This window comes from Propithecus coquereli, unplaced genomic scaffold (genome assembly GCF_000956105.1).
Source record: "Propithecus coquereli isolate 6110/MARCELLA unplaced genomic scaffold, Pcoq_1.0 Scaffold531, whole genome shotgun sequence".
In the NCBI taxonomy this organism is placed as follows: Eukaryota; Metazoa; Chordata; class Mammalia; order Primates; family Indriidae; genus Propithecus; species Propithecus coquereli.
In genome coordinates this window covers 396,279-413,659 of record NW_012151186.1, presented here as the reverse complement: position 1 = coordinate 413,659, position 17,381 = coordinate 396,279, and the positions used below count along the sequence as shown (strand labels likewise).

Below are 17,381 nucleotides of genomic sequence, written 5' to 3'. Positions count from 1 at the left end.
CCCACAGCCCTCACCTTCTTCACTTTGGCCTGCTCGGCCTTGGAGTCCTTCTCTGCCTTCTTGGCCAGTTTCTCCAGCTGCTTTGCTGTGAACTGCGCGGACAGCGGAACATCCGAGTCAGACATGCACGGCCCACCCGCCAGGCCCCGTTCCCCAGAGCCTAGCCGTGGCCCACGCTGGCTCCTACGCACTCGTCAACCAGCCTGGCCCAGTGCTGGCAGGAGGCGCAAAGGCTGCAGTGAGTGTGCTCACCGCCACCCCGGCTGCAAGGGACGGAACCAGCTCAGGGAAGGTGGCACCCCCCCCCCCCGTCTCGAGCTCTGTCTGGGAAAAGGGGCTGTTCTAAAATGTCTGTCTTCTCCTCGAAAATCCTAATCCAACCCCCCTCCGGAGTGAAAGGGTGAAAAGGTAACTCACACTGATCTCCACTCCTGCTTATGGATGGAAAGAAGGCTCAAGAAAACCTGTTCCAGGTTACCCCCAGGAATAACACAGAATTCGAGATTAAAAGTACACCTGCAAGTGTTATCTATACAGAAAACCGCCTGTGCAACAGGTTGCTGGGCAGCATATGTGGCTTCTGGGCGCCTAACTGCTCCGCCAACACCAAAAAGAAAGGGCGTCGATGTAGCCACAGGGCCTCTGGCAACCCCGGCCTGGAGCCAGAGACCAGGCCCCCAGCTGCCACCTCCCGTGATGCCCTGAGCCGGCCTCAGCCCTGGGTCCCGTCCACAGGTGCTGCCCCCTTGCAGGCACCTTCCCATCAGTCCCTCCTGTCCCCAGAAACATCTTACAGAGCCACACTGGGACATGAGACCATCCCCCAACTACATTCAGCGGCTTGTGCACATCACTTCTGCTCAGCGTCTCAGAACCAGCGATGAAACGAGACAACGCTAACACAGATGATCAACCGTGAGAGCGTTCGAGGGAATGTTCAGAGACGTGCCCTGGGTCACTGGAAGGTACAGACAGCACCCCAGACAAGAGGAATACTTGGCTGTCCAGAAAGCTCTTCTTCAAATGGGATCTTAAAGGATTTGAGGCCACATTTGGGTTTTAAACGCCTAGCAGAGCATCAAGGCATGCCCATGACACCCGGGTTGTGTTTCTGAAAGATAATACAGTCGGTCTCTCATGGACGAGCCTAAGTGCCGTGCTTCCACTTAGCCCAAGACAAGGGAGGAACTGATATGCCATCGAGCCAACTCCATAGTCCCCTCTTTGGTCAGCAGTCTGAGCACTGGGTGGCAGTCACTCCACCACTGTCATCTGTCCCCTGACTGTTTTGGGGGCTCTGCGTGACTTATACTCTCTCCTCGTTCACTAACTACCAGGGCAGGGTTGGGATGAATGGTCGTCCGGTACATACCTTCAACTGGAACAGGGTATCTGCAAAGAGAGAGGAAACGGTTTGAGGATTTTAAGACATGTGATAAGTAACACTTCTAACAGGGAGGTGGGCTCACTAAGATCCTCCTAGACACTAGGAACAGAACGCAGATGGGGATCGTGTTTGCCTGGCGGCTTCAGGGAGGCCTCTGACAGCGGATCAGGAGACAGGCCAGTGTGCCAGCTCTGGTCCCTGCTAGCCACAGGCTCTGGCACATGCAGACACTCCCGAAACCTGCCTCCTCAGTGGGAACACGAGGATGGCACCAGCCAAGCTCAAAGGGTCAATGTGAAAACCGATAAAGTGATGGATGTAGCACTTGGCTGTGCTGACAACTCAAGAGATATCTGTCACCTGGGCTAGAGTGCTGTGGCATTGTCATAGCTCACAGCAACCTCAAACTCCTGGGCTCAAGCCATCCTCCCACCTCAGCCTCCCGAGTAGCTGGGACTACAGGCGTGCACCACCACACCTGGATAATTTTTCTATTGTTAGTAGAGACAGGGTCTTGCTCTTGCTGAGGCTGGTCTTGAACTCCTCACCTCAAGGAATCTTCCCGCCTCGGCCTCCCAGAGTGCTGGGATTACAGGCGTGAGCCACCGCGCCCGGCCTGCAGTCTCTTTTTTATATACTCTTTCTACCAAGAGGTAAATGGATACAAACGGCAAGGTGGTATCTCTTCTGCTATCCAAGAGCAGACTCCGCAGAAGCAGCCATTTCTGAGCCGTGGAATCAGGCTCAGGGACCTTAGCTGCCCACACTTGGCAACCGTGGAGACCGAAGCGCGTCAGTGAGTAAATCTCCTGATACCCACATTTGCTACTCGCTCACCAAAACTCCAGAGCCGGGCACATTTGGGCTGATGTCAATTTATTCAGTTTCTAGATTTGAAGAGTGATGGTGACACCTGATTCCTAAGAGGAGTTACCACACTAACCCAAAACGAGGAAACAAGACCTGTAACTGGAATGAGGGTCCTCAGTGTTCACAAACGCAAAGCGAGGTTCCTAGCTGAGCCCTACCCGGTTTCAAATGTGCTCTGCGCACCTGTCCATCTACCATCTATCTGCGCGGGTGCTGGCTGAGGCCAAAGTCGTCTGTGACTTTGGAAAACAGCTAACCAGACCCAGGGCCTGGTGAGGCCCAGCCCATCCGACTTCCTGTGTCATGTTGGCCAAATCTCCCTCCCTCCCAGCCTCGCCTCTCCCAGCTGGATGCGTGTGGCAGAACCAGACTCTGGAGAACAGGAAGCTCGTTAAGGTAAAACCTAACCCTGGAGAACACTGATACGGGCTTAAGAAAAGTTCCCTCAAAAGGGCTGAGTGGGCCGTGGAGCAAAAGCCAACTTTTTTGGGTGGGGAAGGAGTCAGGTGCTGTCTTTCATCTTCCCTCTGAAGCAATCTGCAGAAACACCTCTACAGGTTTCCTCCGTGACAACGACACGGTTGTACTATAGCTTTTTACACTTCAAAACGTATTTTTACAGGCCTTTCACAACAGCCCATAAACATTCCCCAAAACACGGGCACCTTCAGTTACCAGGTCGCTCCCGTGCTTTGGTGTCCCTGAGCACAGAGCGGCCCCGAAGGGGACGTCAGGGCTGGAGAGTCGCCTGTCGGGGCGCCGGTCCTGCCTGGTCCCTCCCCGCCTGTCTCCCCACCCCGCAGAAGGGGGCGTCCGCTTCGCATCTCCAAGAGCTGGGGTGAGGCAGGCCGCTTACAACCTGCCTGGGGCTCAGTGAGCACTTTTCCTCCGAGCTCTTCCTATTTCTCCCGGTGCTGTTCTGGGGGTAGGGGCCAGAAGCGTCGCCTTGCCCGGTGCCCTCTGACCCGACACTCCGGGCCCAAAGGCAGCAGCGGGCATCGCTGCCCGTCCCCGGTGCTGGAGCTCGCGGGGAAAGGCGGCAAGACCCCGAGGAGGGCGGGCGCGGGGGAGACCTGGGGTCGGGGATCGAGGCCCCGGGGAAGGGGTCCCGGCTCCGAGGTCAGGATCGGGGGTCGAGGCCCGCGAGCCCCGCCCGCGGCCCGGTGGGAACGGCCGCCCCGCGCGCTCCCGGAGGGCGGCGGCGGCCTCTTACCGTCCATGGCCAGGCCGGCGGCGGCGCCCCTGGGAGAGGCAGAGGGGACGCGAACTCGACCGACGACAGGTCCGGGCGACGACCGAACCGACGAGCTCCGCCCGACGGGGCCTTCCGGGGTCGCCGCCCGCTTCCGGTCGCGGGGCCTGCTCTCGCGAGAGGACGGCGGCCGGCCCCGCGGGCGGAGCCGCGGCGCGGAGGGCGGCGTTGCCGTGGCGACCCGCGGCCGCCGGCCGTGGCCCCGTTTGTGAGTCACTCGCGGAGGCGCAGGGAGCCCGGCTTCGCCGGCGGGGGCGGTGGGCTCACCTATGGGGCTTTCCGAAAGCAAACACACACCCAGGAAAGGTAACGCGGGCCCGCCTGACCCGCGCCCCGCGCGCGTACGCGGCTCCTGCGGCTCGAAGTCCTGCCTGATGGCAGCGACTCAGGAAGCGTCCCACCCAAAGTGTCGGGAGCCGGAGTGTCCCCAACTGTCTTACTTTGCTCTGGACCGAAGCAGGCCACCCGAGAACTGTAGGACCGGTGCCCAGAGGCTCAGTAAGTTACCGGTCCCATGACCCGTGTGTTTCAGATGAGGAGCAAAAGGAGGCGTCCACCAGCTCAGTTCCAAAACCTAAGGAAAAGCTGGCGGAGAAGCATCCCCAGGAGGGCAGGCAGGCAGACAGGGAGGGCCAGAAGCCCGCAGACCTCCGTCCGGGGGCAGACACAGCCAAGCACCAGCAGCCTTCGGCTTCCGGCGAAGGTAGGAGGCTCCGGGGGGGATGGAGTCTGCTCGGAGGAGGAGTCTGGGGATGGGGAAGGCAGGAGCCCATTTCTGAGAGCAGGCACGTGCCCTAATGATGAAAGGGGTTTGTTTCGGGACCTTCGTGGGGGAGGTAACTGACCATCCAGAATTCTTGTGGGAAATACAAGTTCGGTGAAAGTTCAGGTGCGTTTCCAAGTGATGGAGGCACAACATACAGCGCGGGGGGATGTGGTGGAGGACAGCCACAGACGTTTCTCAGCCGAGGTATCCCGGAGGGCTGGATGTCTTGGTACCACCGTGATTCCCAACATCCCACAGACTGGACTAGAACCTCGGGAGGCTGCCGGGGGCTGGGGTGGAGCTGTGGACCACCCTGCCTGGCACAGTGAGGAGGGTGACTGAGGAGCAGGTAGCACGGGGTGGGACAAAGAAGTTAAACAGTTTGGCAAACGTACTCACTTCGTAACAGCCTAGCGTGGCCAGTCCTCTGGGCGTGTGGGCAAGATGAAGCCACACAAGCAGGAAAAAGCCAGAAGACAAAGTCTCTCATAAGTTTTGTCATGTGGGTTGTGGAGATGGGATGTTAAATATTTAAAACAAGGAGGTGCACCTGTAGTCCCAGCTACTCAGGAGGCTGAGGCAGGAGGATCACTTCAGCCCAGGAGTTTGAGGCCAGCCTGGGCAGCATAATAAAATCTCGTCTCTAATAGAAATTAAAAATTTAAAGATAAAACAAGGGAGGTTGATGGGGTCTGTGCCTTGGAGATGTCTTTCCAGCTCCAGAATAGAGGCTGGCAGGAAAAGCAAGGAGCCAGAGAGAGGAGACCTAACACACCCCATTGCTGTGATCCATGGGAACCCGTGAACAGTGGCAATAGGAATTCTAGAAGGATCCAGGAGGTGGACCCAGCAGAACCCACTGTCTGATGAGATGGAGGGGGTGGTGAGCCAGGAGGTGTTTCAGTGGCGATGAGAATGAGCCTTCAGAGGGTCCAGCAGGAGGAGGAGTGACGTGGCTTGACAGAGGAGTCTTTCGTTGTCACCCCGGCTGGAGCGCAGTGGTGTCATCATAGCTCACAGCAACCTCAAACTCCTGGGCTCAAGCGATCCTCCTGCCTCAGCCTCCTGGGTAGCTGGGACTAGAGGTGTGTGCCACCATGCCCGGCTAATTTTTCTACTTTTAGTAGAGACGGGGGTCTCAGTTTTGCTAAGGCTGGTCTCAAACTCTGGACTTCAAGCAATCCTCCCACCTTGGCCTTCCAGAGTGCTAAGACTACAGGTGTGAGCCACCACGTCAGGCCTTGGGACATATTTTAAATTTTAAATTTGGATGTTGGTCTTGGGAGAAAGACCTGGACTTGAAATCCCAACTTAGGAACCCCTCACTTGCGTGTAGAAGGCCGCAGGAAGGGCGGTAGTCCTAGGGCAGAGGTTTGGAAAATGTCAGGATGCTATTAGCTGAAAGTTAGAGAAAAGCCAACTAAACGTAGCCTTCGCACTGTGGGATTTAATGTCTCACGAATGAAGAGTCAGAGAGGGCTTCAGGGTGGTTTGCCGAGCAGCACGGCCATGACATCAGGCCTTGGCATGTTTCTGCTTTGCCACCCTCAGCATCAGGGACGTCTTACCCCACAGCCCCCAGACAGCTGTATGGCTCCAGGTAGCACGTGCAGACGCGACTGCATTTCTCCTTGCTTTATGTTGGCAAGGAAACCTTTCCCGGTTTCCTTTGCCTGCCTATCCTCTGTAGGGTGGGCTCAACTTGGGAAATTGACCAGGGGCTGGAAGAGGCCGTGAAGCAGTGGAGGGGCGGGACCCCTGCGGCAGGGGGGCCGCCTGTTGGACAGGCCCCGCAGTGTCTGTTACACCATCATTGATTCGTGGGGGGAAGGTGGAGGAGAAGGGGAAACAGCAGGTCAGAGAGCGAGCGTGGCGGTGGAGCTCCGAGAACAACGAGGGGCGTACTTTCTCCACGTGGCGGAACGTGCTCGGCAGCGATAAGGAACAAGCCGCTGACGCCTGCTGCGCGTGAAGGAAGCCCCAAAGCATGGCACTAAGTGAAAGAAGACGATGTAAAGACCACAGATAATGGCTCCCTTGTATGAAATGTCCAGAAGGGCAAGTTTATGCCCCAAAGCAGATGAGTGGTTGCCTGGGGCTAAAGGTGGGAATGGGGACTGGCCACAACTGAGCACAGGTGCCTTTCTGGGGTGACGGAAACTGCATCGGTGGCCGCCCAATTCTGCACCTGGGGAGGCCACTCGGGGCCACTGCAGTTAGCAAAGCCGATGCCTGAGCCCGTCTAGCCCAGGCGCCAGACCTGAGCAAACAAGCCATCGGATGACCCCAGGCCTTCCCAGCTTGGACAGCACACGTCACACAGCAGCGGCAGCAGCGACCAGCCCTGAGTGTGCCACCGCGGACATCCAGTCCCAACGAGCCTCCCGGTGACTCAGCCTCCAGACGACATCTGAATGCAATTGCCTGGGAAATAAGAAGTGATAACTGGGGCTGGGTGCAGCAGCTCAGGCCTGTAATCCCAGCACTTTGGGAAGCTGAGGCGGGAGGATCGCTTGAGCCCAAGAGTTCAAGACCAGCCTGAGCAACATAGTGAGACCCCGTCTCTACAAAAAATGGAAAAATTAGCCGGGCATGGTGGTGCACACCTGCAGTCCCAGCTACTACAGAGACAGAGGCAGGAAGATCACTTGAGCCCGGGAGTTTGAGGTTGCAGTGAGCTGTGATCACACCACTGCCCTCGGCCCTCATGCCCAGGCAACAAAGTAAGAGCCAATCTCAAAAAAAAAAGAAGAAGAAGAAAAAAGAAGATTGTTATAAGGAAACGTGAGAGATCTTGAGCCAAATGCAGTTTGGGCACTGGATGAGTCAGTGTTAATTTTCTTAGATGTGGCAAAGCTATTATCGTTATGCTAAAATAAAATCCTTAACTGATACAGAGAAACACTGCAACGTTTATGGTGAAATTATGTCTGACATTTGCTTGAAGATACTCAGAAGAGGAAGATCGGCAAAACCAGGGGACAGAGTATCGATGGAAGCTTGGCGATGCACGTACCGGCACTGATGCTATTCTATATCCGTGTGTGTTTGAATTCTTTCATCATGTTTTTTATGAAGGTAGAGTATACTTAATTGCAGGAAAATTTTGAAAAAGAAGAAGAACGTAAGGAACATTTCCATCAGCTGTTAAAAAACGTCAAGCTCAGTGACAAAAGCCAGTCTCACAAGGTCACGTGCTTTTGATTCCATTTGTGTGACATTCTCCAAGTGACAGAAATACAGAGACAGGGAACATACTGGTGGTTGCCTGGGGCCAGGGACGGGCGTGTTCGGAGAACAGGTGTGTCTGTAGAGGGACAGCAGGAGGGATGTGGCCGGCACGGTGGGGGTGGTTACATGGGATTAAGTGGCGTACATCCGTACACACACGTGTACCAGTGCCAGAGTCCTTGCGCAGATACCGCTCTACAGCCACGTTACCATTGGGGAAAACCGGTGGAGGGTGCATGGGACCTCTCTGCAGCACTTTTGCAACTTTCTGTGAACTTACAATTATTCTAAAAATAAAAATCGTTCCATGTATCAAAAGTTTTAATGATAATTAAAATATAGTTCCAGTATAAGAATAGATGAAATATGAAATAGGGACAAGAGAATTCCATCTCTCCCTCCTCCCTCTGACCTCCTTCCCTCCGTCCTCCCTCCCCTCCTTTCCTGCTTCCTGGTCTATCAATACAATCACTTTGTTTGAGACTAGAATGAAATCGTTCAGCTGTGACCAGAATTTACTTTCCTGAGTAGATGGCCAAGAATTGTGAAGAGGGCCCATTTGCATCTCCTTAAATTATTCGGTGTCTACATCATGGCTCCTTGTGGAACACTTAGCATCACTGAGTTGCGCATTACTGTACTTTAACTTGTTGCTTAGTCTCTGCGTGTTTCTTTTCAGTACTGGCTGAAAGTGTTAACTCTTTTATATTTTTAGCACAATGTGCTGCATACATTTCCCAACAAGCAAATAAGGTTACATGTGTATAGAATTTCACTTTAGGTTAACGAAATATTAAAAAAAGAAAAAGAAATAGGCATAAGTCCCTAGTATGTACATATCTGTGTGTGTAATTAATATATGAGAAAACTGGCACCAAAAATAAGTGGGCAGAGGAAGGATTGTAAAGTAAATGGTGCTAGTAAAATTGCCTCACACTGTAAGGGAAAACATACGTTGGATTCTGACCTCTTGTCATATAATGAGATAAATTCCCGACAGATAAGAGTGAATATCCCAGCACTCTGGGAGGCTGAGGCAGGAGGATCGCTGGAGTCCAGGAGTTTGAGGCCGCAGTGAGCTACAGTGACACCACTGCACTCTACCCAGGGCAACAGAACAAGACTTTGTCTCAAAAAAAAGAGCAAATATAGCGAGGGACACTTTGGCCAGGCGGGGAGGGACGCGGACTGGCACCTGGGGGGCCGGTGGTTCAAGCAAATAGAAAAAGTAAATAGAAAAACAATGAAGATGTGAATATTAATCTGATTTCTGACCAGGTGGAGTGGCTCATGCCTGTAATGCTAGCACTCTGGGAGGCTGAGGCGGGAAGATCGCTTGAGCCCAGGAGTTTGAGGTTGCTGTGAGCTAGGCTGACGCTACTGCACTCTACCCAGGGCTGGGCGACAGAAAGGATAAAAATTGGAAATAAACTAAATCATGTTCACCAAAGGGAGCTGGTTACATAAATGATGGGCTCCCATGACAGAAGAACACAGGCCGCCATGAAAGAGGAGGCACAGCCCCGCTGTACGGTCAGGTGGAAAGCTCAGCCTTCTGTGGAGTGTGTGTGTAGGCACATCAATGGCTGGAAGGGTAGGAACCAGGATGTGCAATTTAAAAATCAACATGTATTAATTTTTAAAGTCTTAATATATAAAAAGTTTTTATAATCAGTATGAAAAAATGAACTCTCCAATTTAACATAAGTGTAAAATAAGATGAAATGCATTTTTCGGGTTTTTGTAACAATAAAAATGAAAAGACACTGGGCATGGTGGCACACGCCTGTAGTCCCAGCTACTGGAGAGGCTAAGGCAGGATCATTTGGAGCCAGGATCTTGGGGCTGCAGTGAGTTTTGATCACACCTGTGAGCAGTCTGCACTCCAGCCTGGACAACATAGCCAGACCCTGTCTCTGAAAACAAGGAACAGAGAAGGGATAATCTTAGGGCCCAGTGCTGGCCCACCTGGCAGTTAAAACAGCTGAGATTGTACAAGGCAGTGCTGCAGGTGGCCTGGGTCTGCACACCTCCCTCTGTCACCCCTGGCTGACTAGCCTTGGGCAGGTGATTGACCTCTCTGTGCCTCAGTTTCTTCATCTGTAAAATGTAGGTCGTAGAAGACCTTCACCAGAAGCTGTCGTGTCATTATTCCCTGCTGTTATTCCAGGGCTCAGAACAGACAACGAAAGCTATCATTGTCATTGTCAGCTCTTCATCCCACCGGGTAACTGGTTTGTGAGGTACTCAGTGGGGAGCAAAGCTGCAAACCAAGATGACCATATAACTGTGTTCCTGAAAAAGCAGGTCTGTGAGCATCCGTGTGCAGAGAGAGGAGCGTCCTCTCTGTGGTGCCAAAGTAAGAGAGGCAGAAAGGACGTGCCCCTGGCTGCAGCAGCGGCCCCCTAGGGAGCAGGCCGGGAGCACTGCTGCTTCTCCACTTCGTAACATTTGACCGGCTCAGCGGTTCACAGGTCTCACGCATTCCTTGTAACCTTAACAAGTTTAGGAAAATGTGGGCAGCGTCGGAAATGCACATTCCTAGACCATTCTAATCAATAAAGTTCTGTGTAGGAAGCTTGTACCAGAATTATTAATAGAATCCCTTGGAAATTGCATTTCTGAACCCTAACCTCTGAGGCAGCCCCTGCCTGGACACGTGACCCCTCTCCCTCCTGCTTCTGTCACCCTGAAGCCACCCCGCAGCGAGGTCATTCCACCGTGGATTGTGGACGCCCTTCTGCTTTCTTCCTTGGGGGGCATCCAGTGTTCCCAGCCCTCGTGGCTGAGTTTTTAATCCACCGAAGCTTTGCAGTGTTCCTGGACAGTTTCATCACTTCTGGCCTAGCCCCTTTCTCTTCCTGCTAACCATGAACGCAATTCCTTTACTCTGACAGGCACTGTCCGCAAGGTGAAAGCAGTGTTCCATGTACCTACTGAGTGTCTGGATGTTTCTTTCTTCTAGAGAAACCTGATGTGAAGCAAAAGTCCAGCAGGAAGGAAAGTGTCATTCCACAGATCATCATCACCCGAGCCTCGAATGAGACTCTGAACAGCTTCAGCTCCAGTGGGAGCGAAGAGCAGAGGACCATCTGCGAGGACGAGGCCTGGGGCCCCTACAGCCGACACAGGAACCCCAGCACAGTAGAGGCCTATAACGTACCCACCAAAGAATAAACACGTGCCCCAGCCGCTGTCCTCACTCACTGTGATACGAGTCTCGCAGCGGTGGCAGGAGGGCCGGCCCACCCTCAGGAAGCTGCCTTTCTTCAGTCCACGAGGCTTGCCCCGTGACCGCCTTGGTGTTACCTGCCCCAGAGCTGCTGGCAGCTTGGCGCAGGCTCGAGTGACTGGCCCAAAGAGTGGACTTTGTGGTGATAAATGAATAAATTAGTGCTTTCCTGTTGCAGGTGGCTAGCTGAGCAGGATGATGAACGGACAGCAGGTGGTACCTCGCGCTCCGATTCACAACGGACAGTTAAAATCCTTCCCATTGAAAGAATAGGCTGTAAGTACTTGGAAGTTACGAGATGTCCCCCAAACTTGGGGAAAAGGTCAGATTTTGAGGGCTAAACTTTTAAGGTGTAATGTTCTCAAAACAGGCGCAAAGTTACCTCACGGGCCCAAGGGCTCCTGGCTTGGCGGTAATCTGACCCAGTGTACTAAAAGGCCCAGAAGAATGTGGTTTGTGTCCTGGGGCAGCAGCTGGGGCGCCTGGGCTTCGCAAGTGGCCTTGTCAGCACTGCCATGTCTTTCTGGCCTGGGGATGAGGGCTCTTGACAGTGAAGGGCCATTCAGGGGCCCCAAGCACAATGCTGTCAAACAGCTTCTCAGCTGACTCTACCCTCACCGGCAACCCTCGGGTCGAGCCTGCCTTTCTTCCAGCGTTGCCTAGAATGCCGGGTCCCGTCTGGTCTCATACATTCAGTGATAATGTGCTAGCTTTGTTGTTTTCTAGACTGGTTGGCACACTTTATACACGGTCTCCAAGATATGCTGGCGTAGGTGGACTAACAGAACCAGGGACAGTAGCATGTCCACCAGAATCACGGACACATCCTTAGTTGCTGGGGTGAGGGGGCTGCTGCTGTCACATGCAGAGTTTCTAATACAGGCCTCTCTAGTACACATGCACATGCATGTATACACACAGCCCAATCTAGTACATACATACATATATAGTGCTACATATGTACACATACAACCTAAATAAGACTGAAAAATGAATTCCAAAATCAAAAAGTACAGCATGACGATATGACATTTTTTAAAGACTGTTTCACATAAATGTATTTTAAAGTTCCCAGGGGAGGGAATGCAATCTACCAGAAGATATCTAATTTTTAAATTTTTTTTCTTTTTTTCTTTTTTTGAGACAGGGTCTTGCTATGTTGCCCAGGCTGGTCTTGAAAGCCTGGCCTTAAGCAATCTTCCTTCCTCAGCCTCCCGAGTAGCTGGGATTACAGACATGATCCACTATGCCCGGCTAATTTTTTTAAAATGTTGAAGACTTGCCACTGAAGGCCTGGTTTGCATTAACCTACATTACTGGAGCCCAGACGGGCCTATGCTGCTGGGCACCTAGGAGCTCAGCTTTCCAACCCTTACAAGAAAACACCCACGACGGATCAGAGGTAAGTGGTATTCTACATTCCATCACACACCACACAGAACAACTGAGTGCCATCCCTCAGGGCCTCCTGGGCCTCTTCAGTTGCTCTCCAGCAGTGGCCAGTGCACCATTTCCCTCTCTGTCCTCCTAGATGGCTCCAGAGCCAAGCAGCTCTCCCCAGCCTGCAAAGACAAATGTTGTGAGAGTGGCAGAACAGGAAATGCAACCCCCCACTTCCTTGTGAATGACAGTGCCTCCCCTCCTGCACAAGGCTCTGTCCCTGGCTGGAGATGGGGGTGAGGCTGGCGTCAAGCACGACACAACTACCACGGAGGCCGCGTCCAGGGATTGGCTCTGCTCCCCAGCGCCATCGGGAGCACAGCTCTCGCTTACAGCTGGCTCTTGAAAGAGCTTAAAGCACTGCAATTGTTACTGATTTGCTGGAATTGACATTTGTAATTTAAATAGCCTCTGAATAGCTCACTACTGTAATCCCAGCACTTTGGGAGGCCCAGGTGGGAGGATGGCTTTAGGCCAGGAGTTCAAGACCAGCCTGGGCAATATAGCAAGAACCCATCTCTACAAAAAATTAAAAAATTAGCTGGGCCTGGTAGTGCCAGCTACTCAAGAGGCTGAGGCAGGAGTATTGCTTGCGCCTAGGAGTTGAGGTTGCAATGAGCTATGATCACTCCACTGTGCTGTAGCACAGGCAACAGAGCAAGACCCTGTCAGTCAATCAATCAATAAAATAATAGGGTGGGGAACCTACAGCCTCAAGGCTACGTGCAGCCCCCCGACTGCATCCAAACAAATCCCTTTATTCTGTAAAATCTGGATTCAGCAAAAGGCAGAGGCATTTTCTTTATGCTGATCAAAACCAATCGGAGTCTAGTCCAAGTCTGGCTGGTCTGAGCCCCACCAGCTCCACTGGATTTCAACAGTGAGGCCAGATCAGGGGACGTGCCGCCCGATTCTGGGCCCACGCGCCCACGGCCCTTCGGAAACATTCCACGTGGACTTGTTTCACCTTCCAGGGCTGGGCCAGGGACTAGCAAGGCGGACCCCGCCAGGGTGGCTCGACCAGCCTCGGAGCTCCGTCTCTGCAGGGGAAGGGAGGCGTGCGGCTTCAGCGCCCGGGGACCGCGGACACAGCCGGCCCTGCGCACCGGCTCCGCGAGCGCCCCCACCTTTCACCCCGCCCGTGTCTGGCGCACAGCCCCGGCCCCTCGCCTAGAGGACCCCTCGCCTGGAGGACCCCTCGCCTGGAGGACCCCTCGCCTGGATGGTCGCAGCGGCCTCCCACTCCGGCCTTGTCCTCCGCCGGTCCCGCGGGCAGGTGCCCGGGCTTAACGCTCAGATAAGGCACGAACCGCGGTGGCCGCGGGATCCCAGGAGCTGAGGTTCCCCAGGAGGTTCCCGAGAGGTTCCCTTGGTAACCGTTGCTAAGGACAGGACACCGCCGGAAGTAGGTTATGCGCCTGCGCACATGGGAACCGGGGGGCGGGGCGAGGCGGCGTTCGGCATGGCGGAGCCCGAACCGGAGTCGGAGCAGATCCGCCTGAAGTGTATCCGTAAGGAAGGCTTCTTCGCGGTGCCTCCGGAACACAGGGTGCGACGGGGCGCCACTCGGGGCAACTGGGCCGCCTCGCCCGCGGCAGGGCCGGGCGGCGGCACGCTGGGCCTCGGTGTCGCGCTGCGGCGCCGGGGTTTCCGGCACGCGGGACGGCAGTCCCAGGATTCCCCGCGGCAGGGGCGGAAGCCGGCCGGGTGGTCCCGGGACCCGGCGGCCCCGGCCCGCTCTCGAGTCGCTGGCCTCCCTGGGAAGGGCGGGCTCCGGGCTCCGCCTCGGGCGCTTTTGAGTTTCGCGCCTTGTGTCAGGGGAGAGTCTACGGTCGGCAGAGGTGGAGGCCGGGGGTCTCCCGCCGCGCTGAGGCCGAGTCCGGTGCGGCCCCGCTGGGACCCGGCAGCGTTCCTGTGCCCTAGTGCGGGGCCTCGCGCTTGCACTGCCGCGTAGTCCTCTCAGCGACCCTCTGCCGAGGTGGCTCTTCGGGTCGTCGAGTGGGTTTGACCGAGGCAGACAGGTGGTGGAGGGACGGAGCTTTGAGTTCTGGAAGCTGGATTGTGTTTTGACTACGTGCCGATGGATGCTCTGATAGGCCGAGTCACGGGTCCGGTGAGACTCGTTAACAGGTAGTGGCGTACAAGTGACGGGAGCCGCACTTCAGTCCTGTGATGGTCACCGTGCACCATTCAGACGCGCAGTAGGCGCTTGCTGAGTTCACTGAGGCTAAAGCAGTGAGTTGGAAATCTGCTGTCGCAGGGAGCTAAGAGAGCCAGCCAAGGACAACGCAAAGTGCACGGTGGTAGGTGCCTTAAGACCTAAAGTGTCAGGGATTTTAGAGAAAGGAATTGTTTTCAGCTGGAGGGCAGGAAGATCTTAGTAGAATGGGTGGCATTTCTTGGAGGCCACGAAGTGTGTCCAGGATTTGGACAGCCAGAGACGAGAAGGGGTAGCATGCCAGGCTTGGAGCAGCAGAGTCGCGGAGGAGAGAAAGGGTAAACAGGAAGCACAAGGAGAGAGGGAATGTGAGAAGGGAAATTAAGGTGGGGAAGGGAGGCTAAGGCGAGATCATGGAAGGGCGCCAGGCCACATCATCCTGATTTGTTTCCCCAGGTGTCAAGAAGTAACAAGACCTAGGGCGGGATTATTAAGGGAAGCCAGATGGGAGCTGTGAGAATTCGGACCTTGCAGCACATACTTTCTATTTTTTTATTTTTATGTATTTATTTTGTGAGACAGGGTTTCGCTTTGTCACCCAGGCTGGAGTGCAGTGGTGTCATCATAGCTCACTGCAGCCTCAAACTCCTGGACTCGTGATCCTCCTGCCTCAGCCTCCTGAGTAGCTGGGACTATAGGCACGCACCACCACACCTGGCTAATTTTTCTACTTTTAGTAGAGACGGGGTCTTGCTCAGGCTGGTCTTGAACTCCAGGCCTCAAACAGTCCTCCCGATTTGGCCTCCCAAAGTGCTAGGATTACAGGCATGAGCCACCTTGCCTGGCCTGCATGTACTTTTTAGATGTAAGGGGAAGAGCTCATTCAGTCCACCTAGAAGTGCACCACATTAAAAAAGTGTGTTCAAGTACGGGCTTTCTACTAGGACAGAGACCCCAAAATCCAGTGACTCAGGTAAAGTAGGGCCTTATTTCTCTCTCCCCCAACATTCCAGAGAGAGGTAGCTGTTTTCCACAAGGTGGGCCAGGCATTCTGCTTCCATCTGTGTTGATGCTGCCGCTGTACTTCATCCACATCTCAGGCTGCCTCAGAGGCCAAAGAAGTGGGTGGCAACCAGCTCCCTTTCATCTGGAAGTCACATGGGTCCCTTCTCACATCTCAAGGCCGAATGCCACTAGGTAGCGTTTCATAACTCAAAGCAAATAGTGATGTGTGGATGTTGGGGACAGCAGTCTTTTCTACAGAAGTGTTTCCATGCGTGGCTAGTGGCTACTGTTACTGGACAGCAGACATCTGGACCATGGGAAAGTGAGTGGTTAGGCCACTCTTGATGTTCAAAACGCTGGCCCAGTGTCAGCAGCCCTTTTTATTATCAGAAAAGCCCAGCTGTGTGGTTGCTTTTCTGTTTGGTGAGCAAGTCACGAGCGGGCTTCTTTGTATAAATTATGTGTGACATTCTCATCCTCCATTGTCCCATTAGCTGCCAAATACCAACACTGGTGGCACCATTCTCTTTCAGCTGGGACGATGCCGGAGTGTGAAGGAGTTTGAGAAGCTGAACCGCATAGGGGAGGGCACCTATGGCATCGTGTGTGAGTAGCCAAGGCCTGGTCTGCAGCCACGGTTCATGCAGGACGGGGGTGTCAAAGCAGCCCCTGTGCTGAGGCTGGAAGGGGCTCAGACCCTGCTCTCCAAACCAGGGCAGAAACTTGTTCAGGAACTTTTAGTTCCTGGTGTCATTACCACAAACTTTATACCCTTTCTGGATAATCATAAGCATCAGGTTGCTAATGTCAGTAATCCAAATGTGTAACCACAGAGTGGAGAGAACTGTTAGAGAAATAAAATGTAGAACTTCCAAAAGCAGCTGGAGCTTTTAGTAGCTGCAAAATTGGTGTTAGTCCAGAAGCCGCACAAATTAGCACAATGCTTTGTGGAGCCAGAGTCACACAAAATAAATGTTACTTATTTTTTCTGGATATAGTACCTTATTTGATGTTAGAAAATAATTACAAGACAACACAAGACAGTGCTTTGCCTGCTAAGAACTGAGAGCTTGGTGTCACACAGCTCAGAGCAACACAGCACCCCCACCCCCCAGGGAACATGTGTCTTGGGCTAGGGCTGTTGCTTGCCCAGAGTGAGGACCGCGTGTCACTGGGCATTAGGTTGTCAGAGAAGAGGAGGGGGGTCTTGGGAGCCCAGGAAGGGCAGTAAGAGTGAGCTCTGACGGGGGATCGGGTCGGACTCCATCACGGATGTGTTTCCATTCCAGATCGGGCCCGGGACACCCAGACAGACGAGATTGTCGCGCTGAAGAAGGTGCGGATGGACAAGGAGAAGGACGGTGAGCAGGGACAGGGGCAGGAAGGTGTGAGTTACCTGCGGTTTCCTCAGGACTAAGCCCTCCTGAGAGCTGCTGGTGCTGACGTTGCCGTGTGCAGCATGGCCGGGAAGGTGCTGTCCAGCCTTTGGGAGAGTTCTAGGGTGGCTCTGAGCCTCAGCTCCCTGGGCCTGCGTGCTTCTCCCTCCTGTCTGCTGGGCGGGGTCTGCATCCCCTCGTCTTCCTGCTGTCTGGTGACTCCACTTCATTGTCTCAGCACTGCTGTCCCCCTCCACACTGGGCCACCACCTCCTGCTCGTCCCCCAGCACCTGCCTGTGGCACAGCAGTTGGCACAGAGGGGCTGATTCGTATTTGATGAAGAGTTGAAAGTGCTTGTTCCGATCGCCCTGATTCTCCCTAAAGTGGGGGCAGCTGAGCACCTCGTATCGGGTGCCCTGAGAATGGCCTGGGGCTGCCTTAGGCCATCTTGGCTGTAGGTGTCCCCATCGGTGGGCAGGGCTCACTGAGGCTGTCCCCCCCAGGCATCCCCATCAGTGGGCGGAGCTCGCTGAGGCTGTCCCCCCTAGGTGTCCCCATCAGTGGGCGGGGCTCACTGAGGCTGTCCCCCCCAGGTGTCCCCATCAGTGGGCGGGGCTCGCTGAGGCTGTCCCCCCCAGGTATCCCCATTAGTGGGTGGGGCTC

The 17,381-nt window shown here is 54.3% G+C and overlaps 3 protein-coding genes across 7 annotated transcripts in view; 2 read left to right on the top strand and 1 right to left on the bottom strand.

Moving 5' to 3' along the window:
- CHMP1A (charged multivesicular body protein 1A) overlaps positions 1-3,618 on the bottom strand; it is an 8,393-nt gene extending 4,775 nt beyond the window's left edge. Inside the window, exons 1-3 of the mRNA XM_012657170.1 lie at positions 3,471-3,618; positions 1,373-1,392; positions 15-92 (exon numbers count right to left, since the gene is read on the bottom strand). Of these exons, the coding sequence (XP_012512624.1) occupies positions 15-92; positions 1,373-1,392; positions 3,471-3,477 (105 nt within the window). The 5' untranslated portion in view covers positions 3,478-3,618. The remainder of the gene's footprint in view (positions 1-14; positions 93-1,372; positions 1,393-3,470) is intronic.
- SPATA33 (spermatogenesis associated 33) lies at positions 3,476-11,901 on the top strand. The gene is made up of 5 exons (XM_012657160.1): positions 3,476-3,638; positions 3,741-3,815; positions 4,042-4,212; positions 10,472-11,014; positions 11,886-11,901. The coding sequence occupies exons 1-4, from the start codon at positions 3,476-3,478 to the stop codon at positions 10,681-10,683; spliced, it is 621 nt and encodes a 206-aa protein (XP_012512614.1). The 3' UTR covers positions 10,684-11,014; positions 11,886-11,901.
- A 1,696-nt stretch (positions 11,902-13,597) lies between these two features.
- CDK10 (cyclin-dependent kinase 10) overlaps positions 13,598-17,381 on the top strand; it is an 8,445-nt gene continuing 4,661 nt past the window's right edge. For 2 of the 5 annotated variants that reach the window (XR_001138013.1, XM_012657166.1), the window contains exons 1-3: positions 13,598-13,727; positions 15,875-15,947; positions 16,631-16,702. Coding sequence is in view for 4 of the 5 variants with exons in the window: in XM_012657166.1 (XP_012512620.1) it covers positions 13,605-13,727; positions 15,875-15,947; positions 16,631-16,702 (268 nt within the window). In the remaining variant the exon portion in view is untranslated. Of the gene's footprint in view, positions 13,728-13,981; positions 14,482-15,349; positions 15,534-15,874; positions 15,948-16,630; positions 16,703-17,381 lie in introns of those variants that run through there. The other 3 variants (XM_012657168.1, XM_012657167.1, XM_012657169.1) reach the window with 3 other exon arrangements.

Coding starts and splice junctions, on each gene's coding strand:
- SPATA33 (XM_012657160.1), top strand. CDS start 3,476: ATGGCCAGGCCGGCGGCGGCGCCCCTGGGAGAGGCAGAGGGGACGCGA. Junction 3,639..3,740: donor GCTCTCGCGAGAGGACGGCG/GCCGGCCCCGCG, acceptor GCGGAGGCGCAG/GGAGCCCGGCTTCGCCGGCG. Junction 3,816..4,041: donor CAAACACACACCCAGGAAAG/GTAACGCGGGCC, acceptor CGTGTGTTTCAG/ATGAGGAGCAAAAGGAGGCG.